Here is a 26507-nt window from a genome sequence, read left to right as displayed (position 1 = left end):
CTCAACTGGGTAAAGCATCACTCTCAGCTAAAGCATCCCCTCTGACTGTAGCTTTTAAGTAACTTACGTGGTCAAACATCCAGATCCAGTTTTGAATGGCTTTACTGAACCGCTAAAAGGAGATAAAAACCTTCATCAGGCTTATAAGTCTTTTAGTGTGGCAGGACTGAAAGTCCTAGAGAGCCATAGACAGATCCCTTGGTCAGGTTAAGTCTTGGCCTCTTTTGGACTACTCTTTGCAATACTTGTGGCCTCCCTGAAGCATCTTTAGTGCATCTGGATAAGAGCTTTAGTACATCTAAATAAGAGCTTTTTGTGTATTGGCATCTAAGCTTTGGCAGGAAGAGAAACAGACAAATCAACTCCTCTGAGAAATACCTGAGATTTATGTAGAAAGTTATTAGTTTATGTGAATCTAGGCTTAGTATACTGCGTGTTCAAGTCGTTCACATATTTGGGAGGTATGTTTTTGAACCAATATCTCGACTTGACTGTTTCATCCATGTCTTTTTCAGTTGTCTCCCCCTTGTCCTTCAGGTATGGCAGAAAGCATTTCTGTTGTTTTCAACCTCAGCAACTCCTTTTTTTCCTGCTCCCAGTTAGTGTTGTATCAGCAGCTGACCTCTTTCTTATCTGAGCAGACTCAACATCTGTAATCCTCTCCTCTCTTAGGAGACTTTAAACCTTAAGTAAGAGAAATTAAGGGTGTTGCAGAGATCATATAATTATATGTTAACAATCTTTCCTTCATAATGAGAGATATTCAGTCCCCAAATCCTAATCATTCTCCTCAAGCTTTATATCCATATGTGGATATGGATAGCGATAGTCACTCAGCTAAAAAGACTTGCCCCATGGAGTCATTCAGGTTTTCCATGGCACATCTCCCTGGGGAATCTGGACTTAGATCACCACTATTCTTTAGAGCCTATTAATTTACCATCAAATTGTTCGCTCTTAAACAAAAAAAAATAAAACATGTGAGAGGCATATTTCTTTTTAAGGTAATTTTCATCTTCAGGCAGCTATTCTTTTAGTCTCAGCAACTATTAATGATTTCAAAGATATGAAAAACAGCAGCTCTTGAAATTGTATATGACATCTTATGACATATGACATCAGAAAACATAGGATTTTTCTTAATTTTTTTTGCAAGTGAAGTGGTTGATGAAAGCAGAGTGGTTATGAGCAACAGAGTGTTCTGAAATCCATTAATGCTTTCTGAGCTCTGTATCATCTGAAGTAGCTCTGTTGAAACATGCTGATGAAAATTACTATGATCCTTTGAGGCAATGTCATTGTGATGTTTGTGTGCTCCAGCCTTTAGCAATTGATCCAAAAAGTTGAAAGTAACTGCAGAATTTTCCCCATGGGATGAAGAACCAAAAAGATTGATATTTTCAATAGGTATGACTGTTGTGTGTGGTTGTGGTTTTGTTTTTTTTTTTTTTTATTCGGGGTAAGAAAATGCTAAACTTTGGCAGTTTATCAAAATAGCCTAATTGGGCATTGTAAATGTAGCTTATATAAAGATATACTTTGCAGCGACCAGAATCTCAACAAGGAGGGTATCTAAATTTTCACCACTCTGCCTGTATATAGAAGTAAAAATAATAGGGACTTTAGTTTTTGATGAAAAAGAATCTTCTGGATTCAAAGAGAATGAAATACTACATTTTTAGAGCCGTCCCTGGCATGTTGTTCCTTTTTTTAAAGGAGAAAATTATTAAAATTCTGATCTTCATTAGGTTCAGCTAAAGAAGATTTGACTAACTTTAGTCTTGCATGGTAGTCTTCCATAGGCTCTCTTGTTAAGTATATGAGAGGGAATTCTCTAGGTTGTGGTTTCAAAAAGACAAATCAGGGTAACTGTGTTAGATTTCCATTATGAATTGATCCTCAGAGGAACCTGTTCTTCTCTGTAAGAAGAACGTAGATTCTCTAAGCTCAATTTGATCTTTTTAAACGTCAACCAAATCTTTTGCCTCAAAGATCGCTCAGTTAGATATAGATTCTCCCTGTCATCTACTCTCATTTTTTTTTAGTATGACCAATTTAAAAATACTGCATTTGCAAAACAGATTTTTAGAATAATACCAAAAAAAAAAATGTTTACCTTTTTATGCCCTCACTTGATTTTTCAAGGAGGCTTTTTTTTTTTAGAATGGAACAGTGGATCTTTCATGTTATACAGGAAGAACTTCATGTTTGCAGATCAAAACTTCTTCTGTCCCCAAAACCAGTTTGAAGCAACTTCCAAAGGAATATCCTGTAAGCAGTGTTAAGTGCATGTGAATGTGCATGCATGTGTGTGAAGATGATGACATTTGGTTAGGATTTGAAAGGCTATTTTTTCCATTAATAAAGAAGATACTGTATATTGGTATAAGATATGCAACTTCTATCTCTAATGGAAGCCCTGTCAGAATTTTTATTGTCTTGTTTTCTTCCTTTCAAATAAAATGTAGGTTTTTCCTTTGCTATTTCAATGTACAATAATTGAAAGTCTCTCCTATTATCTTAGGAATTAAAAAAGTCCTCCTTAGTGTTGCTATTAAGAATGGAATTGCCAACTGTGTTTTTTATAGATTTATTCAACTAAAGTATGGTTGATAGAGTTGAAAATTTCTAACACTACTCTTACAAGGAAGTCAGCAGTAGTCCAAGGTTTCACTCTTGAACTTTTACCTCTAACACAAGTCAAGCAGAACTACTGTTACCTCTTAAGAAAGTTTTGTTGTTGTTTTTTTTTTCTTTTAAAATCCTCTGAAGTGTCTGTCAGTTGGTATAGAATATGATCCAGTAACATTAGTTACGTTAAAGGATCTAAAAAAATCTGCTGCTTTTCACAGTTTTTAACTTAAACCTTTCAGAGTAGGAATTAGATCACCTCTCATGGTGGTTACCTATTGAAACAGTTTTAATCACATGAAATTTTTTAATCAGTGTTCTTATGCAGTTTAGAAGTCATTTTGATTACCTTCCTTTTGTACATTAGTTCTTCAAGGAAAAAATAAAAGAATATCCTGCAGGAATTCAGGTGTTTTATGAGCATACTGCAATCGTTTAGGGAATTTTAAAATGCTTTCATTTATTTTATATATGATTACACACTCCTAAATTAAAACTCTCTTTATTTTGGATAGGTGGATTAAATTTGCGTGAGGTAATTGTGAGTCTCTTAAAAACTTCGATGTTAACACAGCCAAGCTACCATAATGTAAGAAAGTCAACGTTTTTACTAAGTTGTAAGCCACAACACTAATCTCTATCTCTGAAAATAACCTCTGCATGAGAATGTGGGCTTTTACAACAATACTGACTGTACTATATAATGAACTTTCCTAAATTTATTTTTTCTACTTTTCCAGTTAAGTGTAAAATCACTGAGCCAGTTTCCACCTTCTTAAAGATTTTCAGCGGGTGTCTAAATGGCAGCTAAATAATTTACTATTAAAAGATACAAATTAAAATAACTACTTGTCATTTCATGTGGACATTCTTTTGCAAGAGACAATGTCCTCTGAAAACCTTCTATTTATGTATTAACCATGACTGTTTTGATAAATTCTTATGTGTGTCGTCTTCTCTCAAACTTGATTAAAAGCTTTTCAAAGATCCTGTTAGGTATTTAGCTAAATACTTTCAAATGGTAGAAATCAATTTAGTGCTTGAGTTTCAAAAAATTGCTTAGCAGTTGAGTTGTCACTTCTCCCATTAACTCAAGCACTGAACTGAAATATTTGACTGCTAGGTCAAGCGTATGGATGCCTTCCAACAAAAAGGGAAGAAATGTACAATGTTCTGACTTAGTTTTAAATTTTCTGAATTCTGTGGTATTTTACTCTTTTTAACATAGTTTCTGTTTGTTATTGTAGTATGTAATATTTCAATAATCACAATACTAATAGTCATACAGTAAACATCTAACTAGTTACAAATTTTAAGTTTAATTTCTGCTTTTTGCTATCTACAGCTCTAGGTATAGACATCTTTTCTCGTTTTACAAAATATTTGTTACATTGTTTGTGGACCAAATTCCACTAAGCATATTAGTGAAGATTAGTGAGATTGTTTATTCTGTTTATTCTCATAAAACGAATAAACTGTTACTCTTTTATAAAATAAATTGCTTTTTGTGAGCCCCATGTGGTTTATTAACCATGATTAAAAATAGCTATATTATGTTTAATTAGCGGTTTCTTCTCTCCATAAAAATGCATAAGAATATAAATTAGACATGTAATTTTTTTTTGTTTGATTTAATAGTCCTTTGCAATGCAAAATTAATTTTGTTACTGTTGGAGTTGGCTACTCTAACTGTAAATCTGTGTTGAGTTGTTGTAGTTAAACTTCTTATCCCCTTTGCCCTACCCATGAACACAGTATTACAAAACCTCAACCTTTTAGAAACTTTTTCTGGACTTATTCAGTGTAAATTAATTTCTGTAAATGTTTTAGACAACTAATCAAGAAAAAAATATTTACTGTCAATATGTTAGCTTTAAATGGTTGGAAGAAGAAGAAAAATTAATTGTCTTAATGATCTTTTTATTCATTATTTTTCTGGCATAAGAAGCATTAGATGGTGGGTGGAGTTTCTGTCATCTTCCTCCTCCTCGTCACGCATGAAAGAGCTTGCACTGCAGTCTCCTGTGTTAGTTTTCCTGTCAGCAAGGCTTGCTCAAGAGCTTTTTAGCTTTCTCCATTGCCACTTCCACTACAGATTGCTATGCCTTACTTCTGCTGCTACAACTCTTCGTACAACTATCTATTAAAATGATTTACTGGAATTATTTGGTCTAAAACCAGCAAAACCACCTGTGGGTGCATGGAGTTATGTGCAGGAATGGGTGATGAGGGGCTGAAGCTTCAGTGCTATTAAATTCAGCTGCTGCCAGGGAAATGGTAACATGCGTCTTAAAACGGGAAATCCCATGGGTTTCAGCACTCGTTACTCTGTAAATACACTTCCTTATTTTACACCAGTGTGAAAATAATGTTATATCATTATTCTTTAAATCCTATTTATCATGGCAACAGCAGCTGGTTTGGGATAGTATTTACTTATAAAAATGCTCATTGTTGCTATCTTAAATCCTTAATATGGCTCATCTTAATGGCTTCCTCCATGCATTATGTGTAAAGGTTTCCTTGTATCCTATGTTGAAATCTGTAACGTGGTAGCGTGCTCAGCTGCAGTAGGCTCACACTTGCAGAACTGAGGAATCCACAACGGTTTTGGCTAATGATGTTGTCACTGAGAGTTCTTGCTAAGTTCCTGGGTAACGTCCTGTTAAGCTGGAAGACAGGATTTCCCATCTGGTGATCAGAAGTCAGCATCTGATTCATCTATGCAGTATCTGCAGACTCAAAGTTCTATGACAAGAACTGAATAAGAACATTGTGGTCATCATAAAATACAGAATTTCCCAAAGGAAATGCTCCTATTTCTTAATTTTAGGTGAATAATTTTTATCTTGTGATGGCATAGGTGTTTTTGTATCGTGCTTTTTTGAAACAGCCCTTAAAACTTCATTTACTTTTGTTAGCATTGTTTTGGGGTGGTGTGGGATTTTTGTTGTGTGGGGGTCATTGTGGTTTTTTTTCTATTTTTTTTATTTTCCTGTCTACATACACAGACAAATATGGTAAGTATTGTGGTTTAATTACAGCTAATTTTCATTTAATATAGAAACCATGTAACAGATTCTGAAGTAATCCTTGGAGAATATAAAAGGTAATATGGGATTCTCTTTCTGTTTATACTGAATATATTCTCAGTAAAGCTATTAAAATTTAATTTAAGTTAGGAATAGTGTTAGGAATGCAAAAGCACAATGCATACTTTGAGTTATTCCCCCATAAAAACGTGAATAAACATGCAGGAATTCAAATAGCTTTACTTTCTCACATGTTGTCATTTTGTTAAGCAATGTAGTTCCACATTTTGTTCTAATGTTTTAATGGGTTTTTACTTTTTGCAGTTTTGGCAGAATTAATTGAAAAGTTCGTGTCACATCTTTCTGAAAGCCAGTCGGATTATTATTTCAGCACGGGAAACTATAAAGGTCAGTTTCCTAATAATTTATTTCCATGCAGCTTCTTCATATTTAAATTACTTTATTTTTAAATGTATCTGTAGCATTTTGGGAGTTGTTTAATACGTTCTTTAACAACTCAGAAATTAATAGCTTAACCGGTGTTCCTGAGTAGACATTACAAATAACTATTACTGATGGGCTTTCACATTTCTGTATGTGTAATGGAAAGAATGGAGATGCAGAACAGGTGACGGTATGATTCAGAGTGTTTGTTGACACCTACTATAGAATGATTTCCAAAGCTGGTGGCATAAACATTTAATCTGACTCGCCTTTTGAAAGCCCCATAATATACAATCAGCCCAAAAGTATGCAATTTATATTGTGTTAAAGGGTATATATTAAAGAACTATTGTTGGCAGAGTAATTTGAGTGTTAGTTTTGTACAGATGTCATGGTTACAGCCAAGAGTAAAGGATGAATGACAAAGTTAATTTATTCTGAGTGTAAAATAGTGCATTTTAATATTTTGATGCACTTGCAAAATTAGAAGATATAGAAGCATTGTTAATATCTGCCAGAAAATGCACTTTTATTCCTTACCATCTGTCCAGGACTTTTCTCTTAGGTTGTAGTTCAGTCATTTAGAGTACTTATTCTGCCACTAACTCTGGAGAACCAAGCCTGCTTTGGGGAGAGTCTGGTTTTCATACTGATATTTTATTCTTACATCCACAGGATGCAAATATAGTGTCCTTGGAGTCTTCAGACTTGCCTTTGAAGTTTCAAAGCATAAAACCCCTTTAGTAATTTAGAGGATCTCTTTCTTTTATGTAGTGGCCTTTACCTTCTGAAAGCTTGCTAATGGAATACTCTTAATTTGGTTTGAGAATCTCTCTCTTTGCTTAATGAAGAGAGTTGCTGAAGTGGCAGTTCTTTCTGTCACTATTTTATTTTTCCTTAAAAGATCCTTAAAGGGTTTTTTGTTGTCCTACATTAGTTTGTCATTTGCTTGCCAACTTCCCTGGAGTTATAATAAGCAACAAAAATCTTTTCATGGACTCATAAGACTTGCTATTTACATGTTTCTGACACTTGTCATTTCAAATGATGTTTTGACGATTCCTTTAAAAGCCTACATAATGTCTCAATGATCTAAATTATTTATTTGAAACCTAGACTGCCCTTCTTGCTGCACTCTGTACATCTCTTTGAACAGCACTGTAGCCCACAGACCTAAATTTTCAGGGTTATCTTAGCGTTTCCTGTTAGGAAAAAAAAAAGAAAACCCACTTGGTTTGAATAAGGCAAAAACTAACTAGAGGAGCAACAGACATCTAACTGTGCAACCTCTAAGTGAATGTCTTGCCCAGCAAAGACAGGATCCTGCTGTTTCTTAATCATAACAGCTAAATTCTTCCTTCCAGTGTGGAAAAACTCTAATGAAGGGAAGCAGTGGTCCATACTCTGTTCACTTAGATGTCAAATACCTTTAGTTTCAATCCAATCTTCTCAACCTTTTGTTCAAAGCTAGGATTTAAAACAAATTCAGGAAGGTTGAACCTGGATCTTCTACTTCATTCATGTGTGATTTCACTGTGAACCATTGATCAAGTGGAGGTGGCAACAACACTGCATTATCTAAAATTTAATGCCAACTTCAAAGAAACACCAGGTTTGAAAATCCTGTGACATTTGCATACGTCAAATTACTTTTTTAGAATGGAAAATCCCAAGGAATAGGTACAGAAACAAAACAAAGATAACATAGCAGAAGCCTCAGTTCTTTGTTTTCTTGAGCTTGACAGATTTTCTTTCCATTATAAACCAACCCAGTCCATATGACACTCCTTTTTGTATTTTCTGACTATTTTTTTTTCGTTCAATCTTATACAGACACTGTTGGACATTAATTCTGGATAAGTTGGCCGGTTCACTTCTCAAATAAAAGTTCCAAAATTTAAAGAGTTGTCTGATGAACAATTTTCATTTGCAAATGCTTTTGATATTCCATGTGCTTTAATGAAGACAAGCTTGGAAATGTGAGAGTGAGAAGCCTTCTCAAGGACAGTCAGTAGTCTGGTGATAAGAATCTGATGTAGGCAAAGGGCTGGTGTTGTCTTAATGCTTTCTTTCATTGCCAGCAGCACTATTATCACAGACACTTTTTGTGAAGGATTCTCCAGTCGAGGAAAGAGTGTTGCTCAGGGAAACAGCATATGTTTCGTCAAGAGTTTCTTTTAAGTTTTGTAGGAAAATAGTTACTAAAATTTCATAGCACCTGTTTCAGACAGGTGTAGCAATGAGTGTCGTCCAGGGAAACTAGTTTAGACCAATAAATTCATGCTGATTGACATGAAAGTGAAACAAAAATCTGGCTCTAAATTGAATCTATAATCATACTCCGCTCTGGAACAGAAAAGGGCTTGATTGTAAGAATGTTGTACAGCTAAATTTACACTCACTCATGTCAGATTCTTTTTTACATCATAAACCATACAGTATTGCAGTCCTATGAAGATAGGGAATGTGCTTTGAGAATCCAAGTCTGTATTATGCTTCCTGTGTTTGTACAGAAGGGACAAACAAAACATGCTCAAATTTTTATCAGACCTTATTTACTTAAAATTAGGTTTCTCACTGATTGAATAATAATTGATCAGATTTGTATACATTTCCCAGGATTTTCTGCTAATGTGTATGAAGGTTTGAAATTTCAACAAGAACAATTAAGTTTTGAATGCCATGTTATTTCACATTATCTTTTCCATATACATGTGTGTAAGGGCTATCTAAGCTAAATCCTAAAACTGGTGTTACAGAAAAGACATTTTTCCTAATTAGGTAAAGCCAATGAGTTGTTAGAAGGTAAACTATATTCCAGATGCATCTTTCTAGCTGCACATCTAAGCAAGCCAAACATGCACTTGGCAATTGCATGTGTCCGCCATTCTCTTGAATAAATTTGGGTCTGAGGAACTGAAAAACAGTTTCTAACAGTTGTTTAATTTTAATGAAGAGAAGCCACAATTTTCATGAAAGTAGATTCAGTACAATGCATAGATATTCAGTGTTTATCATGTTTCTTGAAATGAGAAATTGATTATCTTAAAAAATGACAGCTTTCTAAACCCTTAGGTAGTTGTAATTAGAATAACACAGTCATCCATCTGCTGTGGAATCCCTCAGGATTTCAGTCTATTATAAAATTTGCAAATATGGAAAAGTCAAATTAGTTTGGGTTGTTATCGTTTTCAAGATAAGAGAGGAGGAAAAAAATCTGATAAACCACTGTGCAGTTCCAGTGTTTAATTATAAAGACTAACAGAAATCTTACTTGAAGTTTACTTTCTGCTAGGAGCAATGATACTGCTGTGATGTGGATCCAGATGAGTAAAATAACATACAATATGTATGTTATATAGAATCATAGAAGAGTTTAGGTTGGAAGGGACCATTAAAAGTCTTCTAGTCCAACCCCCTTGCAAGGAGCAGGGACATCTTCAACTGGGTCAGGTTGCTCAGAGCCCCATCCAACCTGGCCTTGAGTGTTTCCAGGGATGGTGCATCTAGGCCAGGTTGGACGGGGCTCTGAGCAACCTGACCCAGTTGAAGATGTCCCTGCTTCTTGCAGGAGTAACAATATGTTTATGTTAATGAACTCTATCTGTCCCCTTTCCCGGGATTAATACTTTCTAGTTTGCTTTTATTTTTCTTACTTAAAAAAAAAAAAATCGAAAACCAAATCATTGATGTCTAGCTTTAATAGGCAATAGGACAGCAAGAAACTGAAATTTCCTATAGTAGTAAAATAGGCACTACGCATGAGGGATATGAAGTTCCTGAAATAGCCACTTGCTCTTCCTGTTGTTAGTAAATTCCAGTTCATTGCAACATAAATGCTTTGTGGAAATGTATTAATTTTCTCAAGGTTCCAACAAACCCATTTCTCAAATAATTCCACTTGTAGCGTCATGAAATATGCTACTGTCTGTACTTCTTAATTCAATTATCTCTGCCATGTGTTGCAACCTGCCCAAATTTGGGAATGCTATGACCTTTCAGGATCAACTGGTTTTTTTTGTAGCTCTGGCTGTGCAGATGACCTTGCAGTTGAGTTCTCTGTTTCCACTGAACTTTGTCTCTGAAACAGCTCTGCTGTGTACTGCCAAAGGGACAGAACCTCACGGATTTCACGTCTTGGCCATAACATTCAAGTGTCACTATGTGTTACTTTGCTGGATGAGGCTTTGTTCTCTGACTGAACAAAATCTCATAGAAACTTTCTACCGTTTAATGTGCTCTTAATCTTCTATGAGTCAGGTGGATCGAGTTGGTCAGGTGGATGGATCGAACTGAGGAATTTTTAAAACACCAATGGGAAGCTATCAGTATAGAGCTGATGAGAGGGAGTAGCAAATGAGGAATACAGAACTACACCTCAAATTGGGCTGAAAGGAAAGAAGAAGGAAAGGCATTCTTCCCTTCTCCCTACATCATTTGATATATGCACTTCTTTAAAGATGGGTGCCCACTTTAAAGATGCTGTTAGGAAAAAGCATTTTGGCCTTTGCTACTGTATATGTAACTGGACTGAAAATGTGGTTCGTATATAATGATGTTGCTGCCAAAAATAGCTTGAGTATTTGTGATGACCAATACATAAAGAAGAAGTTATAGATAGGAATATTTTGATCTTGTATTGTTATGACAAGTGTACTGATGACTTAACAGATACTTTCAGTAGTCAAGGTGGAATTGCACATGAGATTACCTAGCTCTGATGAGAAGCCCACAACATTCTCCAGCAATTATTCTTGGATCTGGTTTGCATAGTCTCCATTCACAATTCAAATCCAACAATAATAATACTTTTATTTGAGGTAGGATTTTTTAATGGACAATTCTAACAATGAATATAAGATTCAGACTGTCAGAAGTGCTCTAGATGAGTAGCCTGGTGGAGGGGATGACACCATCAAAAAATGGTAGCAAAATGGCTGAAGAGAATATAGTGAGAAATATGTGACTTCTGCTGTGCCCCAACTCCAAATAATGTTTTAAAATAGAAAAATTTCACAAGGATGTCAGACGGAGAGAGGACGGGTACTGACAACACAAAGTTCTGTACTGACTGACTGCTTGGGACCTGCCTACTGACAGTGTCAATGTTCAGATACCTGTTAAAGAGTAAGTAAAAAAAAAAAATATATATATATTTTAAAATAAAACGTGAGTTCTATAATTTCAGTTTATGTGGACAAGGCCAAGGACTAGAGATCTGATAGCAAATATGACTAAATATTTTAAAGATTTTTTGAAGCATCTGCAGGAATTATGCAGGAGGCTGTGGACATCATGGGATTTTCAACAACTGTATGCAGTATTGTTATTTACACGATTCCTTTGAATCAAAAGTATTTCCCATCCATACAAAGAAAACTAATCTTTCTTACCATCACTGAAGTTAAATTTTAACGTTCATTAATATTTTGCAAAGGTTATTTCTGTAGCCATAAAAACATTTGGCCTGGGCACCAAGGAGTGAAAAAACTAAATCAATAACGTGAGCAACAGCTTTAGTCATTTCCTGCACTTAACATAAAAGGGAAGCTAGTAGTTTCTTTAGGGTAACAGCAGTTAAACAGGGAAATAAGTTAGTTATTACCTAAAGACCATACAAGTTGTATGAAATATGCTGTAAAGCCGTTTCAGTTTGGCATCCTGTCATTTCAGTAGGAATCTGATACAGCCTGTTTTCTGACTTAAGCACATAAAAGCTTCTTCATGGTAAGAGAGGAAATGAATGAGAAAGCAGTCTTTCAGATGAGTTGCAAAGTTGATTGAAGTCTACTCTGATCAGGAAGAATACTACTGGACTATGTGTGCCAGTTAACTTACTTTGAAGTGTTTGCAGCTGTAGATACAGTTTAATAATACTACGTAATTGCCTTTGTAAATCATGCCATATGGGATTTCTGGTTTTACACTCCTGAATGCCACAAAACATTTTGAGAAGTACTGCCCATTGAGATGTTTGAAATGGGCATGATCAGAGTTAGTACAAATGATCACTCATAACCTCAAAGCAAGGAAACACTGAAATTACCTAAAGAATTGCTCCCCATCTTCCCTTGATCCTGTTCTTCCCGTTTCCCCTAATCCCTTTTGACATTTATGGTTGCTCAGAGTTTTGCAGGAGGACCTGGAAGATAAAAAACCCAGAAGACAACCACCCCATCTTTTCCTGTTGACACAAGATGAAAACCTTCAAATTCCTTTCCATCACTAGACTTGTTCTGCAATAAATAAATAAGGAAAGGGCTTCTAAGCAGAATTTAATCCCCACCTTTCCCCAGCATCACCTGATTTGTATCTGGAACTATCCAGGATGCACAGGATTGCTTCTTTGTAGAGGTGAAGACTAAATAAGCAATAGGAGTGAAGCACACTTTACCTAGGAATCACAGATTTAGGCTAACTGAACCAGGTGGTACAAGTTGCTCAGTGAACCCTCTCTGGCTTTTTTTGCTCTGCTCCCTACGCTCGCTGCTCCCCCCCATGCAAGCAACAGGGGTCCTAATTTTCTGTCTTTTTGGCTCCCTGTGGAACACTGAGTTTGATTTATAGGTAAAAAAGGTTGGAAACAAGAGGAAGGAATGAGAAAAAGAAATACTTCTTTATTGTAGAAAATTATAATATTCTACAATTTTTCACATGTAGTGGAGTTTTTTGGGGTTTTTTTGTTGTTGTTGTTTAAAGTTATCACTGGCAGTTAGTAGTTTGCAATACTTTGTGTTTCAAAGGAAACACTTGCTCCTTTGAATGAACAAGATTATATTAAATAGTGGATTTAAAAGAAGATTTGAGAGCAGGCATACCAGTATTTCTTATGATTAGCTTATCTAGGTTGCTAATGTAAAGAGCAGTTGCATGGCTAAAAAAGAAAAGAAAATATTATTTACACTTTAAAATGGTCCATATTTACTGCTGTGGAATTTTTAATGCATTTTAGAATGAGAGATAAAGTCAACTTCCTATAATATATTTTTTTTTAAATTGTAATCAGCACTTAGGGTTTTCTGATATCCTTCAAGTCACTACTTTTGTTTTGATTAATTCAGTGTTTTACATTTTTAAAGAAGTGTAAAATACCTGTTCAACATAGAGTTTTTGTTTTAGTAGATAAATAAAAAGGAAGTTTCCAAAGAATCATAGAATGGTTAGGGTTGGAAGGGACCTTCAAATAATGCTGTTTATTCCATTTAATAGTAGCCACAGTGCTGTATCATGTTGTTTTCTAATTCATAGTTCAGAGAGGTATTCTGTTCTTTGTTTGAGGATAAACAGCATTCTTATTTAGGAAATTGATCTGTCAGTGCCTTTTGTAATGAAACCCATTGTGATTCAAGACAGTTATGTCAAGTGTATGGGTAAATATCTGTCAAATGAGTTTAGTAGAAAATTCAGTTCAGTGTATTAAATCAGAGGTATGAGCATCATTACAGTAGTACAGTTGCAACACACTCCTGCAAGCTTACTAGTCAACTTTTTATCCATGGATTTCATAATGCAGTATTTCAATTTTCCACTTATTGTTAATAACAATTTTCTAAGCTTAATAGAGCATTTAAGGTTTCTATGTCCAATTTTTAATCAGTAAGAAGTGGTCCTTTGTATATTGAAAATGACTTCACAGTTTTCTAAAGCCTAGTCTAAAGCCTAGTCTAACAATTGGTAAACAAAATGGGAAATTAAAACTTTTGATCCAGAACAAAGAACCACAGTTTGTGTGTTCCTGCTGTGAGTTGTGGATTGGCAGCAACTTGACTGCCTGGTGTATGGAGTTATGATGAGTAGCTGTGGAGTACCTTGATGAGGTACTATGTAATATGAAATTATTATTCAATCCAAACTCTATGTTAATTTTATCTTCTTTTGCAATACAAGGGAAAATATCAAAAGGAAAACTGATAAGGAGAAAACCCTTTTCAGCAACTAAGAAATGATTACAACAAAGAAGGAAAGGCAGTGAGAATCAATGAAATCAGTTGTATTCCATAAATGTTAATGGGAAATAAGCATTCAGTATTTGCTGTAAACTGTTACAGCATAGAAACTGGGCTCAGATTGTGAGTTGTGATACAGCTGTTTCTCAATGCACTCTTGCTGGACTAGGATGTGAGCTCCTGCATTGCCATCCACAGGATGATCCACCTCAAAATGGAGGTAGGGATTTGTTGTGGCGTAGCGGTTGTCTGCATCTCCCCTACCGTTAAATACAATTGTGTGAGGGCTGAATTAGTCATTAGTCATAGCCAATTCATTCAATTTCCCCCTGGTTGTCTTCCATCGTGGTTTCTGCAAGTTATGTATCCTCTTGCCTTCACCATTGCAAACAGGAACCTGAAAATGAACTGACTGTTACTATGGTAATTGCAGCTGGAGTAAACAGGTAACTTGGAACAGGTGCTGTAAAAAGATATGAACTGTTTCACTCATCTCTGTGGGTTTTTCACTGAAATGCCCTGTGATTTTATATGTATTTTTCCAAATACTGTCTTGCTGGTGTACTATGCAAAAGACATTTAAACTTCTGTTCTTCGGGTAAGAAAACTTCTGTGATGTGGGATTGTTCTTTCAGACTCATCAGATTATTAAATAAATCTGTTCTACTCAAAGACTAGTTGATTTTTCTTATGTACAAATGTATTTGTCAAAAGTACAAGGTTGATTTTTCATGACCCCAAAAGGTAGATTATTGTCCTCTATTAACGTTTTGATACAGAGCGAGTTTTTTCCCTTACCATACTTCCTCTGCTGAATTTTATTCTTTCATTGTCGAGTGTAATTTTGCTGTATTGTTTTCTTCAAGAAAATTTCAAACTACTTCATCTCATCTGAGCAGAGTGCTTCTTACTTTTTTTTCTTTAATTTTTCCTTAACCTGTAAATATGTAATCTTTAATACCTTAGTCCCTGTTTGCTTACAAGGAGCATTGAGCATTTACCTGCATGAGTAGCTAGGGAATCCTTCACTTTGATTTCTCTGTCTGTTTGATCAGGGTATAGAAAAAATAAATATCTAGTTTCCATGTGATCTGCTTAATCAGTTTTTTACATTTATCACTTACATAAATATCTTTTAACTTCTGCTAACATACCTATTATTTACATTTTTAACAAAGTATGTTAGTTCTTTGGGTTTTTTATTTATTTAACTATTTGTTTGTTGTTTTTTTTTTTTTAATTAGCACTTTGTCTGAAAGAAGTATATTAAAAGTTTAAGCCATCGGCTTCATAACTCATGTCATTGGACTGTAGTTTTTCTGAGGTAGAGTTATCTTAGATGATATATGTATATGAGAGAAACAATGCCCCATTTTTAATAGCATTTAGAATTTAAATTTTGGAGAAAATATTACAAGTGGTTGCTTTAATTAATGATTTATTCATTTTTCTAACTTGAATTTTTAATTTAAAGAAATGCAGAAAATGAGATATATATTACTGTGTGAAAGAATGGTGTGTAGAAATACCGATTTTTTAAAAATAAATTTGTCAGTTTTCTGACAGTCATATCAAAATAGATTTTTTTTTTGTTAATAAGGCCAGGAGACTAGGGACACTGGAAGGAAAGAAAGTAGATCAGAAAATGCTGCTTTATCTGATTTCTTGGCCAGGAGGGATAAAGCTCTACTAAGAAATGGGTCTGAAAAAGATGTTATTTGTTAACATCATGCTGTAAAGCTAATGATAACCTTCACTAAAAGTGGAGATTTTCTTATTAAGAAAGTTATCTTAATTAAAAAAATAAAAGTGTATGGGGAATGCAGGTTCTTCATGCATCCTTTACAAACACTACTACACTCATTTCAAATAAGAAACTGTTCTCCGTAATTGGTATTCATTCATAAAAGAAGCTTTACATTAGCATTCAGTTAAATCATATTTATCATAATACTTCATTATATTTTTTCTTTTGTTTTAGCCACAGATGCAGATGTGAAGAACGAAAGCCTTTCATCCATGCAGCAGCTTGGTGTTGAAATGACAGTCAGGTGCATAGTATTAAAATATTTCCCTAGTGTATTTCTAGAGTTTCCTTGATTTTCATGGAATGACTTTAATGATACTTAATCCATCAACTCAGTGCTTTATACTATTTAAACCCAAAGATTATCTTTAACAAAATGAATTCTAACTTTGAAAATTAAAAGATATTAGTACATAATTAAATTGTATTTACAGATTATATAGGTTATTATCCTTCATTGTTGTAAAGGCTAATTGTTAATTGTTAGTAAGACTTACCATAAAATTACATTATCTGAAGTTGTGTGTCGTTTTTTCCTCATGTTATTTCTCTAAATGGTTGTGTTTAGCTAAGCTTAGTTATAGGCCATTTAAACATTTTATGTGGCTGGTAATTTGCAGAGCTGTGATGAAGGAAAAGGTAATGTGGCTGTACTTCAACAGATTGTTATCTTAGAATTAATATTTGAATTCTGATGCTAATAATTACACATACAATATACTTAGATGGAATTTTAAATCATGTATGTGTAGAAAATGAGTTGTGTGTTAGAGTACTTGCTCTTCCCCACCATAGTCTCTAAAACTGAACTAAAAGGAATTCAGATGAAGAATTGTAACACTGAGTAGATTTGTGTCCTTCCTAAATAAAGCATAATGGGTTTTATTAAACCATTTATGTCTACATCTACAACATAGTGTTTGTGATGAACAACACTATGATGTTGTTCTTAATTTTCACAGGCCTATTAAATATGAGGTTTTGCTTTTTAGGAATTAAAAAAAATATTTAAGCTTTAAATAGTTTTGGTTTTTAACTTTTTTTTTCTAGATATGGAAAATATCTAAACTTGCTAACAGAACATGCTGAAAATGAACTGTGCTTCGTGTTAATGAATTGTGAGAAATTTCTGAAACAACAGCAAAGAACTGTGGTGTCCCCACTTTGTATCCTTTCGTGATGGTACCAATTACATTGCCTAAAACTGACAGTGGAGTTTGAAGTCTCAATTTGGGCATTTGATGGTGGTGTAGATGTGTAATACGTACTGAAAGAAAAAAAAAAAAAAGCAGCACTTTTACTTTGAAATTTTGTTAAGTTAAAATGCACATCGGACACACTCAAGAAAATCTTCAACCTTTTGTTCCCATCCATTGTTAAAATTAAGTCTCATTCATTTTGGTCATAAACTGTTTTGAGTAGGATCACATCTTTCTGTATGTGATAGAGTCTGGAGTAATGCACTTTTGAACATTACTGAGTATTTGTGGCACTCCCCTAATACCAGCATGGTTAGTGGTATTGCCCATGTAACAATATGTGGCTCTAATCTGATCAACAGGAATGTTTTGACTTCTGACTCTTTTAGATCTACTGTGGAACTTTTAAAAAAAAATAAAACAGATATTGCTTGCCAACAAGCTTTGCTATATTCTTCAGGTATTAGATTTACACATCACTGTTAAAATGCTCTTCAGATATATTTGTCAGAATATGCTTAGTCTCTTTTTTAAAGCTTTTCTCTTAGTTTTTTTCTATAATCTTTACAACTCCTATTTTCCTTCTCCACCATTCTCCTTTCCTGTTCTATAGGTACATTTGTTTTGGTGTAGGTTTTTTGTATTTACTTGGTTTTTATTTTCTTTTGTTGATTTGGCTTGGTTACTTATGCACTGGAAAAAAAGTAGTGTATAGGGAAAACAGCTTAAATTGTTTCCTCTTAATTCAGTTTGAGAGGCAGCTGTGCCTTAAGAAGCTGCAGCTATATAACCCTTGTCCCATCTCTAACAAACCAGCTGTTGCCTCTGTGTGCATGGGCCTGGGGAGGAGGACGAGGGGGGCTGCGGTTCCTGCAGGGCAGTGAGGAGGAGATCTGTGCCCCAGTTCCTTAACCTTCTCACGCAGACTGCTTGCAGGACCGCTATGCTGGCTACGACTGGTTTGCATCTTCCATCTTCCTCATAATGTCAGGGCACGGGGAGAAGACACTGATGTTTCTTCAGCGATTTGCACGTCTCCTTGTTTCGGCATTTCTCTGGCTACCAAGACTGCATAAGTCTGTAAGAATTTAAAAGTTGTTTCTATCTAAAAGGCAACTTTGAAAATTTCTAAAGGAGACTTCATAAATTTCCTTTACTTGGGGTTTTTTTAAAATGAATTAAGTTTTCATTCAAGCCCTCTAACTGAATGTATGACCTTGAAAAGCTCCCTCAGAAAAATATAGATTTGACATTTGTTCAAATGGTTGTTTAAAAGTAGTGAAAAAACAAGTGGACTGGTAGTAAAGGCAGTGTTATTGAATTTTAAAGCTAGCAGTAAAATAAACTTTGTTAGTGGCATTAAATTCTGTGTGAAGGCTGCGATACTGTTCAGTGACCTTTTTTTTCATTATTACAGTGTGCAATTCCATCCTTTTGATGTTTTTTAGTAAAACTATCAGTTTTAGAATGTACTAAATATGTAAACTTAGTAAATTTTAAAAATTTTTATTGCCCAAATACTGAATGCTTGACAAGTTAAAATTACTAGTATTTTTTTATAAAGTTGTAGTATAAGAAACACCATTTCCAACTTTATTAGATGGGACTCCATCTATTTAAAATAAAACCCTTTCAGTTTGACTTTGTACATTGTCATGTTGTCTTGAATGTTTTGAATATAAACAACTGTAGTCTTTACTAGAGAACACTGGGGTGTAAGAAGCACGGATTAGATTCTGTACCTCTTCTGCATGCAAACCTCTGTATTAATGTGAATTGGTCTATCATTTCACCAGAGGCGACCATATTGGTCTACTTACAGTACTGAGTCCAGCCCTGAGGTTTTTCCAGCGCAATGAAATGTTGCTCCATTTTGTGAATATAATTGTGTTGAACACCGTCAGTGCTGAGAACTTAAGTGTCTTTTTCCATACAAGAACTAGTCAGCATTGCAGCCAGGTTGCTGCAGTGCTAATGTTTGTTCTCAATACCTAAATGATTTATCTTTCCTAATAAATCTTGAAAACACAAAGAGAAAATTCAATAATTAACTTACTTGCATAACTTCCACAATGTAAAATAAAATAAAATGTCAAAACATGAAAACATTGCATTGTGATGCTGCCTATCTCAGGAAGGAGGGAAATTCCAAAGGATGTACCTTGACCTTCTAGCATGAAGCCGAGGTTTCATTACCTAGAACCCAAGCACTGACATCCAGAGGTTTCCATACCGATGAAACCTATGTGCCTTTTGCTGTGCAAAAAAGAATTTCACTCATACCAGTCATGCTTACTGCAAAGAAAGGTGCACGCAGAAAAGAGCTCCAAATACTATTGAAGTTCCACTCTATCCACCAGTAAATGGGGGGGGAAAAAAAAAAAACAACAAAGAAATCAGTCTTTTTTTTTTCTTCTGTTCTTTTGCTTAAAATATAACAACGGTTTCTCCATCCCTGCTTTAACAATTAAAGTTTACATGCAATAAAGAACTAGATTGCTAATGCAAAGGAATAGTCAGGATATTTTTAATAACAGTTTCTAACTTTTAATTTTCTCTGTTTTGATTACATGTTTTTCCTGATGGCAGTACCAGCTGTTTTGCTTATTCTATTTCTTATCTCTAACATAACTGGGATGACTTATCTTACAAGTAAATGTGTATATTTTTATATATTGTTCCCAGCAAGGTATTTTGAAATAACACATTTTTGTAGTCTGTAATCCTTTTCCTCAATTTTTTTTTTGTTTTTGATGATATTCTTGTTGTTAATCAGATGCACCTGCCTGTTACCACAGTGGAATCTGGCATCCATCCAGTCTATTTTTGCAGTGCTCACTACATTGAAATGTTGCTGAAAGCTGAGTTGCCACTTGTCTTTTCAGCCTTCCAAATGTCTGGTTTCGCTCCATCTCAGGTAACTGATGAAAGTGTATCAAAGTAGCATCAACTTTTTGACTTAAATCCACAAAATTAAGGACACTCAGGAACTACTGTGTTTTTTTCTATACAGCACTTTGTGTGGTGGTTATGAAATTGGGGCTAAGGGATAGTATTGAGTGCATAGTGACTTAGAGCGTCTGAAAATAGAAAGCAGGTGACTTTGGTAGAGTAATGGCAGCGTACTGCATCTGATGACCTTCCATTACAAGCTCATCCAGAAAACTTGATAAAAATAATATATACTAAACCCTCAGATTTATCATTAAATAGAATATCTTTCTCCCTGGAATAATATTCTAAATTTTCTGTAGGATGGAAATGTGTAATTTGGGATGGGTGTATAATAGAAAGTAGTTCAGGTGATATTAGAGCAAAATAAATCTTATAGGAACTACCAGAACTATTACAGTCAGGCAGCACACTGTTCTATATAAAAGAGATGTTAGTAAAGAAGAATATTTATCTTTAATGTTAGCTTTCATTTTACCTACTTATTACAATTCTGTGGTAATACAGAATGCTGTATATGGATCACTGCTTGTAAAGACTACAGTCATGATGAAGCGTAAACAGTTTCATGCCATAATGAGTTATATTGGCAATGCAAAGGAGCTCTCACCACAGGAAGAAAGCTTATTGCTGTTTTCTTCCAAGGCAAGAAAATTATTTTTCATGTTATGCCTTCAGAATTTCTTTTTTTGCCGCAAGATTTGCAGTTTAAGAGACTTCTTAATAGGGGCAGATGCCAGTGTGGTAGAGAAATTGCTTAAAATCGTCAGCTTGGGATTTGGTCTTTGAGGAGAGAAGATTGGCAGATGAGGGACTTTATCTCAGTGTAGGAATGAGGTGCTGTTCCTATTTTGAACTGGGAAAACACACAGGGACAGTCACTCCTTCCTCAACTATTCTTGTGCAAGTTTTACTATATGCTTTTTCTATTAGTTGCATGCAATTAATAATAGACTAGTTATTCTTCTAAACTGCTGACAAGGTTTCTTTTTTGGGGATTATTTTCTTTTTTTTTTTTTTTTTTTTTTAATTTAACATGTTACTGAAATGCCACTGGTGGGTGCCACTGTATCTTCTGTGTGATTTTGCAGTTTTACTGCAGGATTAAAAGCAAACAAACTCTTAACTGTGAAAAAAAAACCTCTGATGTATTTAAGTGCTTGTGTACATCAATAAATAGTGTACATCAATAAGTACCTGAAAACATTTTTAATGCCAGAGTAGGGCTGCTGTCATCTAATTAGATTCTTGGTACTTCTGCTGATGCATATTTTTAAACACTTTAAGGACTGATTAGCAGAAGATTTGTAGTCTAGAACTAAATGAAACGTGCTGTACGCATCTTACATATACTGTGATTTAGAACTGGAAAAAGGAGTCGCTAGGTGTATTCCATACTCACTTCATTAAATGGAAATGTGTCTTAGGGAAGGGCCTAATTCAGTTATAAGGCAAAGAAATACTTTAATGTAAAGGAAAATCCACATTAAACACACCTTCATCACCCTGCCACATTTTAAGCCACATTTAAAAAAAAATGTTATAAAAATGACCTTTACTTTCATTGGACTTTTGAGTTTTATGTCTTAACCTCAGGAATTGCCATAATATACACAGATAAGTGAGAGGCACTGATGCAGAGTGTTATGTTTAGCGGAATTCACTGGAAGTCTATTCAGAGGTTGTGATTTGAGAAATGGTGATTCTTGGCTTCTTTTTTTTACTTTATCCCTTTTATTTTCATAAGTAGGGTAATGTTAAGGGAAAAAGGTACAGAAAACTTTTCTGGTACAGAAAAGTTAAGGGATAAAACTGACCAATTGTAACTGAATGTCTACATCAGTTTGATTATATATAATTTCATTCTTATCTAGATCTGTCTGCAATGGATTACTCAGTGTTTCTGGAATTACATGGACTGGAGGGAGATCTGTCACTACATTGCTATATGTATTTTGCTTGGTCCTGATTATCAAGTATACATGTGTATTTCTGTGTTCAGACACCTACAGCAAGACATCCTGAAGCACACTGAAGCTCAAGATCTCCAGGTTTTTCTTAAAGTAAGGGTTTCTTTTTTAAATTTTCAATTGTTGAAGGGAAGCAAAGCTCTCAAATATGAGAAAATATGTATGTGACTTAATCTGAGATGCTTACTGAATTTCACTTACTGGTTTTAAGTGAGTGAAATAATACCTTAATTTTATTTACTTCCTGGCAGGAAATTGTGGTATAGTATTTTCCAGAGAATACATCTCCTGCATTTTGTCCTGATCAGTTCCCTTTATAAGCAAAGCAAATAGCCACATTAAGTCATAAGGACATTTGATTCAGTTCTCGCTATGTGGCCCAAATCTCATTAAATGAGATGTTCTCCAGAAAGGTAGATTTACACAGTGGTCTCCTACTGAAGCTTGAAGAGATGTGGCACAAAGCTCAGTGAGATGTTATTTTGAACAGATGCCAGTTACTATATAACCAGCCTCACAGTTTCATATTCTTTGCCATGTTATAAATTACATTTGGTTATTGGATTTTTTTTTTTTAAATTTTTGCAGGGTACTGCTTAGCTATAGATAAAGTCATGAATACAGAAAAATATTTGACTCTTTTTCCCAGGGACATTTTTGCTTTTTTCTCTGGTCTTTTTTTTTCTGTCCAGTCAAAATTCTTTTGAGAACTATATATCTGCTTAGTCTGTCCTAACAACAATAGTCTTCTATCTAGTTTGCATCAAACTTACATATTCTTAAATATGAATAATATACCAGTTCAGTCATTTTCCTTAAAAACATTTGGTACGCAGTCTCAGTGAATTGTTTTGTTTGACCTGGTTTTGGTCAATATGGTTTAAAAACTACTTCATCTTGATGGCATTGTTGGGATACTTTATGTAAATTATAGAAGAGAGAATTTGTATGTTGTCAGCTACAGTATAAAGACGCCAAAGATATGACGTGGTACTGTTAAAATAATGAGAAATACCGTATATTAATGCACTACTGGAGTATTTACAGTTAACTGACTATTGCAGAAAAAGAGGAGTTGATAGCATACTTAAACTGTACTCTTGCTTTTGATAGCTCTTAATTCATCTAAAGAAAAAAATTATTCTGTCATTGTATTCATTCAATTTCAGCTATATTATGGGCTTTATGTGAGGTTACTTGGGTTTAATACTTGCAAAGGCATTAGTCAGGTGCCCTTTTATTGAAATAACAAAGTTCAGTTTCAAGTTTTAGCCTATTTCTCAGCACAACATTCACAAAATTGGATTACTCTTACGAAAAAAAAAACCACACCTACAACCTTTGAATATTCATTTTTGTATTTTTTAATGTAGTGTCACATCTTGAACCTCAAAGTAGCAATGGTCATTTGCTATATGAAAAAGTCTTGCTGCCAGTTTTCCTTCCAGGAACAGATAGTAATTTCTGTTTTTAAGCTTCTAGCATGCTTTATATATGTCATGAAGAGATGATGATTTCACAGCAACCTTTGTTGGTTTTATCTAATAAGTAGTTCTGGCTAGCTATTAAAATTAAAAGCAAATATTTTCTTCTTAAAATGTCAATATACTTACAGGAAAAAAAGAAGTTGGAGACAACTTTGCTGTCAATTCTCATTACATTATGCCTAGCAATTAAAATAAGTAAAACATTCACCCTTTCAATGTGTCCTTCTAGTGATAAGAAACAGACAACTACCTGTGAAAGAGCTCACCTTCTATTACTCTATAATTTGCCTTTCCTCTGTGCCAAGAGGAAAGTAGAAGTAACAAATTGTCTTTGAACATTTTTTTCCCTGTTTCTGGTTCTTTCTTTTGGCTGAGATGGTTTACTAACAATTATGATCCCTTTGAGATAGTTTCAGCATTAACTGAATTTTAAATTTATTGCTTGGTCTTTTATTAATTCTTTCATGGAAGGATAAAGGTGCATAACTTTATAATTTCCACATGTGAACCAAGAACACTGTAACCCACCACCTCAGTAAACCTGTCTTGACTACCTTGGTGTCATTGGTTTTACTTGGATAAAATAAATCATAGAATCGTAGAATCACATGGTTGGATGGGACCTATAAGATGATCTAGTCCAACCGTCTTCCCACTACTATTGCTGCCACAGCTACTAAACCATATCTTGTAGCTTCTCATCAAGCCGCCTCTTGAACACTGCCAGGGACGGCGACTCCACCACCTCCCTGGGCAGGCCATTCCAGTGCCTGACCACTCTTTGGGAGAAAAAGTTTTTCCTCACATCCAATCTAAACCTCCTCTGGTACAACTGGGGCTACAGGATTTGTGACTTGTTATAATAGCACCCGTAGGCCAGTACGTCAGTCTCTTCTAGGAGTAATTCAGCTACTCTTCACTTAATTTTCTGTGAGTATGGGCCATATTATTGACAACTAAGTTGCTGACTAATGCTTTAATACGTGTGCACATATAATCAATAGAGGATTTAACTGTTCAAAATAAAAATAAGAGTTAAATACCTACTACAGTTCTCTATTGCAGTCAGTTTTCTTTTCCACTGTAGTCAACCTTCTCACAGTACATGAAGAGCAACTTGGAAGTTAAAATTGTGCCTTTGCTTTCACCTGTGAGTAGGTGAGGAGAAACATAAAGACTTTCTCAAATTGTTGTTCAGATGCCAAAGTGCAGCCTTCCAAGCCTGAGTAGATGTTCTCAGGAGAATTCTACTTAGCAAAGGTGCACAGTCAATACACCAGCAGATATAACGTGTCGACAAAGATTGTCAGGCTCCAGAGAGCTTTTTGCAGCACGTGCTGGCCAACCATGGAAATACTGCTTAGTAGATGGTGAGCACACAAGTTACTCCAGTTCAAAGCAGCAACAAATTCAGCCATTTTACATAGATTGTTGTTCAGGATTCCTCTTTCTGTGGTGCATCTTCTCTCTCTCCCTCTAATACAGTAGCCACAAAAAGGATCATGGCCTGTTCATTTCTTTTTCCTGAAGGCACCTTCTTTTACTATATGTTTTGCAATTAGTATGAATTAAAATTTATGGTGATGCAGAAGTGTTTATTCTGGTTTTATTTAAGCCTTTCATAAAGATCTTTGTCATTGATTTAAAAAATAAGTATCTACTGTTACTCTATAGGTTTTATTGTGAATCTAGTTGGCTTTAAAAGCCACAATAATAAACTTTCAGCATGCCATGTGCTGATATAAAAATATTTTAAAAGAACATTATAGTACCTGGCTTTGCCTTCTTAAAGCTTACCTTGTTTTACTTAAAAATCTTCATGTGGCGTATTTTCCAAAAAATGAGACAGTGTCCACCTGAAAAAAACTATTTTTTACCATGACTATAGTTAGAAAGACCTGTCTAGAAGCAGATGCTACCAATTCTTTTTTTCAAAATGTAATGTGTGTATCTTAAACACCCAGGTTGTGACAAGCAAAACAAAATGAGCTATCTTTAAAAGCTTGGAATTCGTTAAATTTGAGTTGTGCATCTTTTTTTCCTAGCTAATAAATGTGTTTTCTGTGTATTTGTGCAGGAAGAAGCACTCCATGGATTTTGTGTGAGTGATTATTTAGAATACATGGAAAGTTTGGAGACTATCTACAGACCTATTCTGTCGAAAGACATGAGGAGCATAAGAGTGCAGAATACATAGATGGAGCAAACAAGCACTTTACTTTCCAGTTTTGGTTACATCCTTTAAAAGGATGCTGATTGATTGATATATATAAGTCTCACCTAAAATGAGTCAGACTCTGTAAATGTACATAGTGTAAAATAAATAATGAGGGTTTTCAGAATATAGTTTTTGCAAAAGGACTTAATCTAAGTTTGATGACCTAAAATACCAAATTTTCCCAGACAGATTATACGTACAGCCTAATTTTCAGTTAGCAGAAGGCAGCTTCAGAACCCTCCTGTAGGATGCTGTAGTGTCTTACTTAGAACGTAAGTCTTCCTTAGAACATAAGTCTTCCTTATAAAGCCCTGAACCTGTTCCCAACTCATTACATTATTGTCATCTGCTTGTAGCACAGTCCTAAAACCTTCTTATTTTGCTTGGGTCTGACAAAGTGATTTTTCTTAGAAATACCTGCTAGTGTGTATTCATATGCATGAAAAGTCAACAAATGAAGAACAAATTCCCTGTATGCATCTATTCTGACTTTGTGGATAAGGTTGAGAAAATGGGATGTTCAAATACATGCAATGAAAAAAGATTCTATTCCTGTCTCTTTTTGAAATAAAATAAATCATTTTATGTCATAACACAGCTATTTGTTATGTACATTATCTGTCTGCATAAGTGAATGAGAAGTCCTTGAGCAGCCTGCTTTTCATATCTCTGGAAAATTGTCATTTTTAGATTCTGGTTTCATTCAGACAGGAAAACTAATAAGAAGCTTCATCTGTGCTTGTGTTTCATCATCAATTAAAAGCAAGAATTAAAGGTGCTAGATATTTCTAACACAAGTGTAGAGTAAGTAAAATTTCAAC

General features: G+C 34.7%; 1 protein-coding gene across 1 annotated transcript in view; it reads left to right on the top strand.

Moving 5' to 3' along the window:
* TBC1D32 (TBC1 domain family member 32) overlaps positions 1–26281 on the top strand; it is an 85243-nt gene extending 58962 nt beyond the window's left edge. Inside the window, exons 28-34 of the mRNA XM_086744331.1 lie at positions 5988–6071; positions 16035–16104; positions 16911–17026; positions 17985–18139; positions 19836–19976; positions 21886–22074; positions 25546–26281. Of these exons, the coding sequence (XP_086600457.1) occupies positions 5988–6071; positions 16035–16104; positions 16911–17026; positions 17985–18139; positions 19836–19976; positions 21886–22074; positions 25546–25665 (875 nt within the window). The 3' untranslated portion in view covers positions 25666–26281. The remainder of the gene's footprint in view (positions 1–5987; positions 6072–16034; positions 16105–16910; positions 17027–17984; positions 18140–19835; positions 19977–21885; positions 22075–25545) is intronic.
* Positions 26282–26507: the final 226 nt, after the last annotated feature.

Source organism: Chlamydotis macqueenii, chromosome 3 (genome assembly GCF_036417535.1).
Source record: "Chlamydotis macqueenii isolate bChlMac1 chromosome 3, bChlMac1.mat, whole genome shotgun sequence".
NCBI classification, from domain to species: domain Eukaryota; kingdom Metazoa; phylum Chordata; class Aves; order Otidiformes; family Otididae; genus Chlamydotis; species Chlamydotis macqueenii.
Note: the sequence above shows the minus strand (reverse complement) of the source record. Positions and strands in the feature narration are given on the sequence as shown.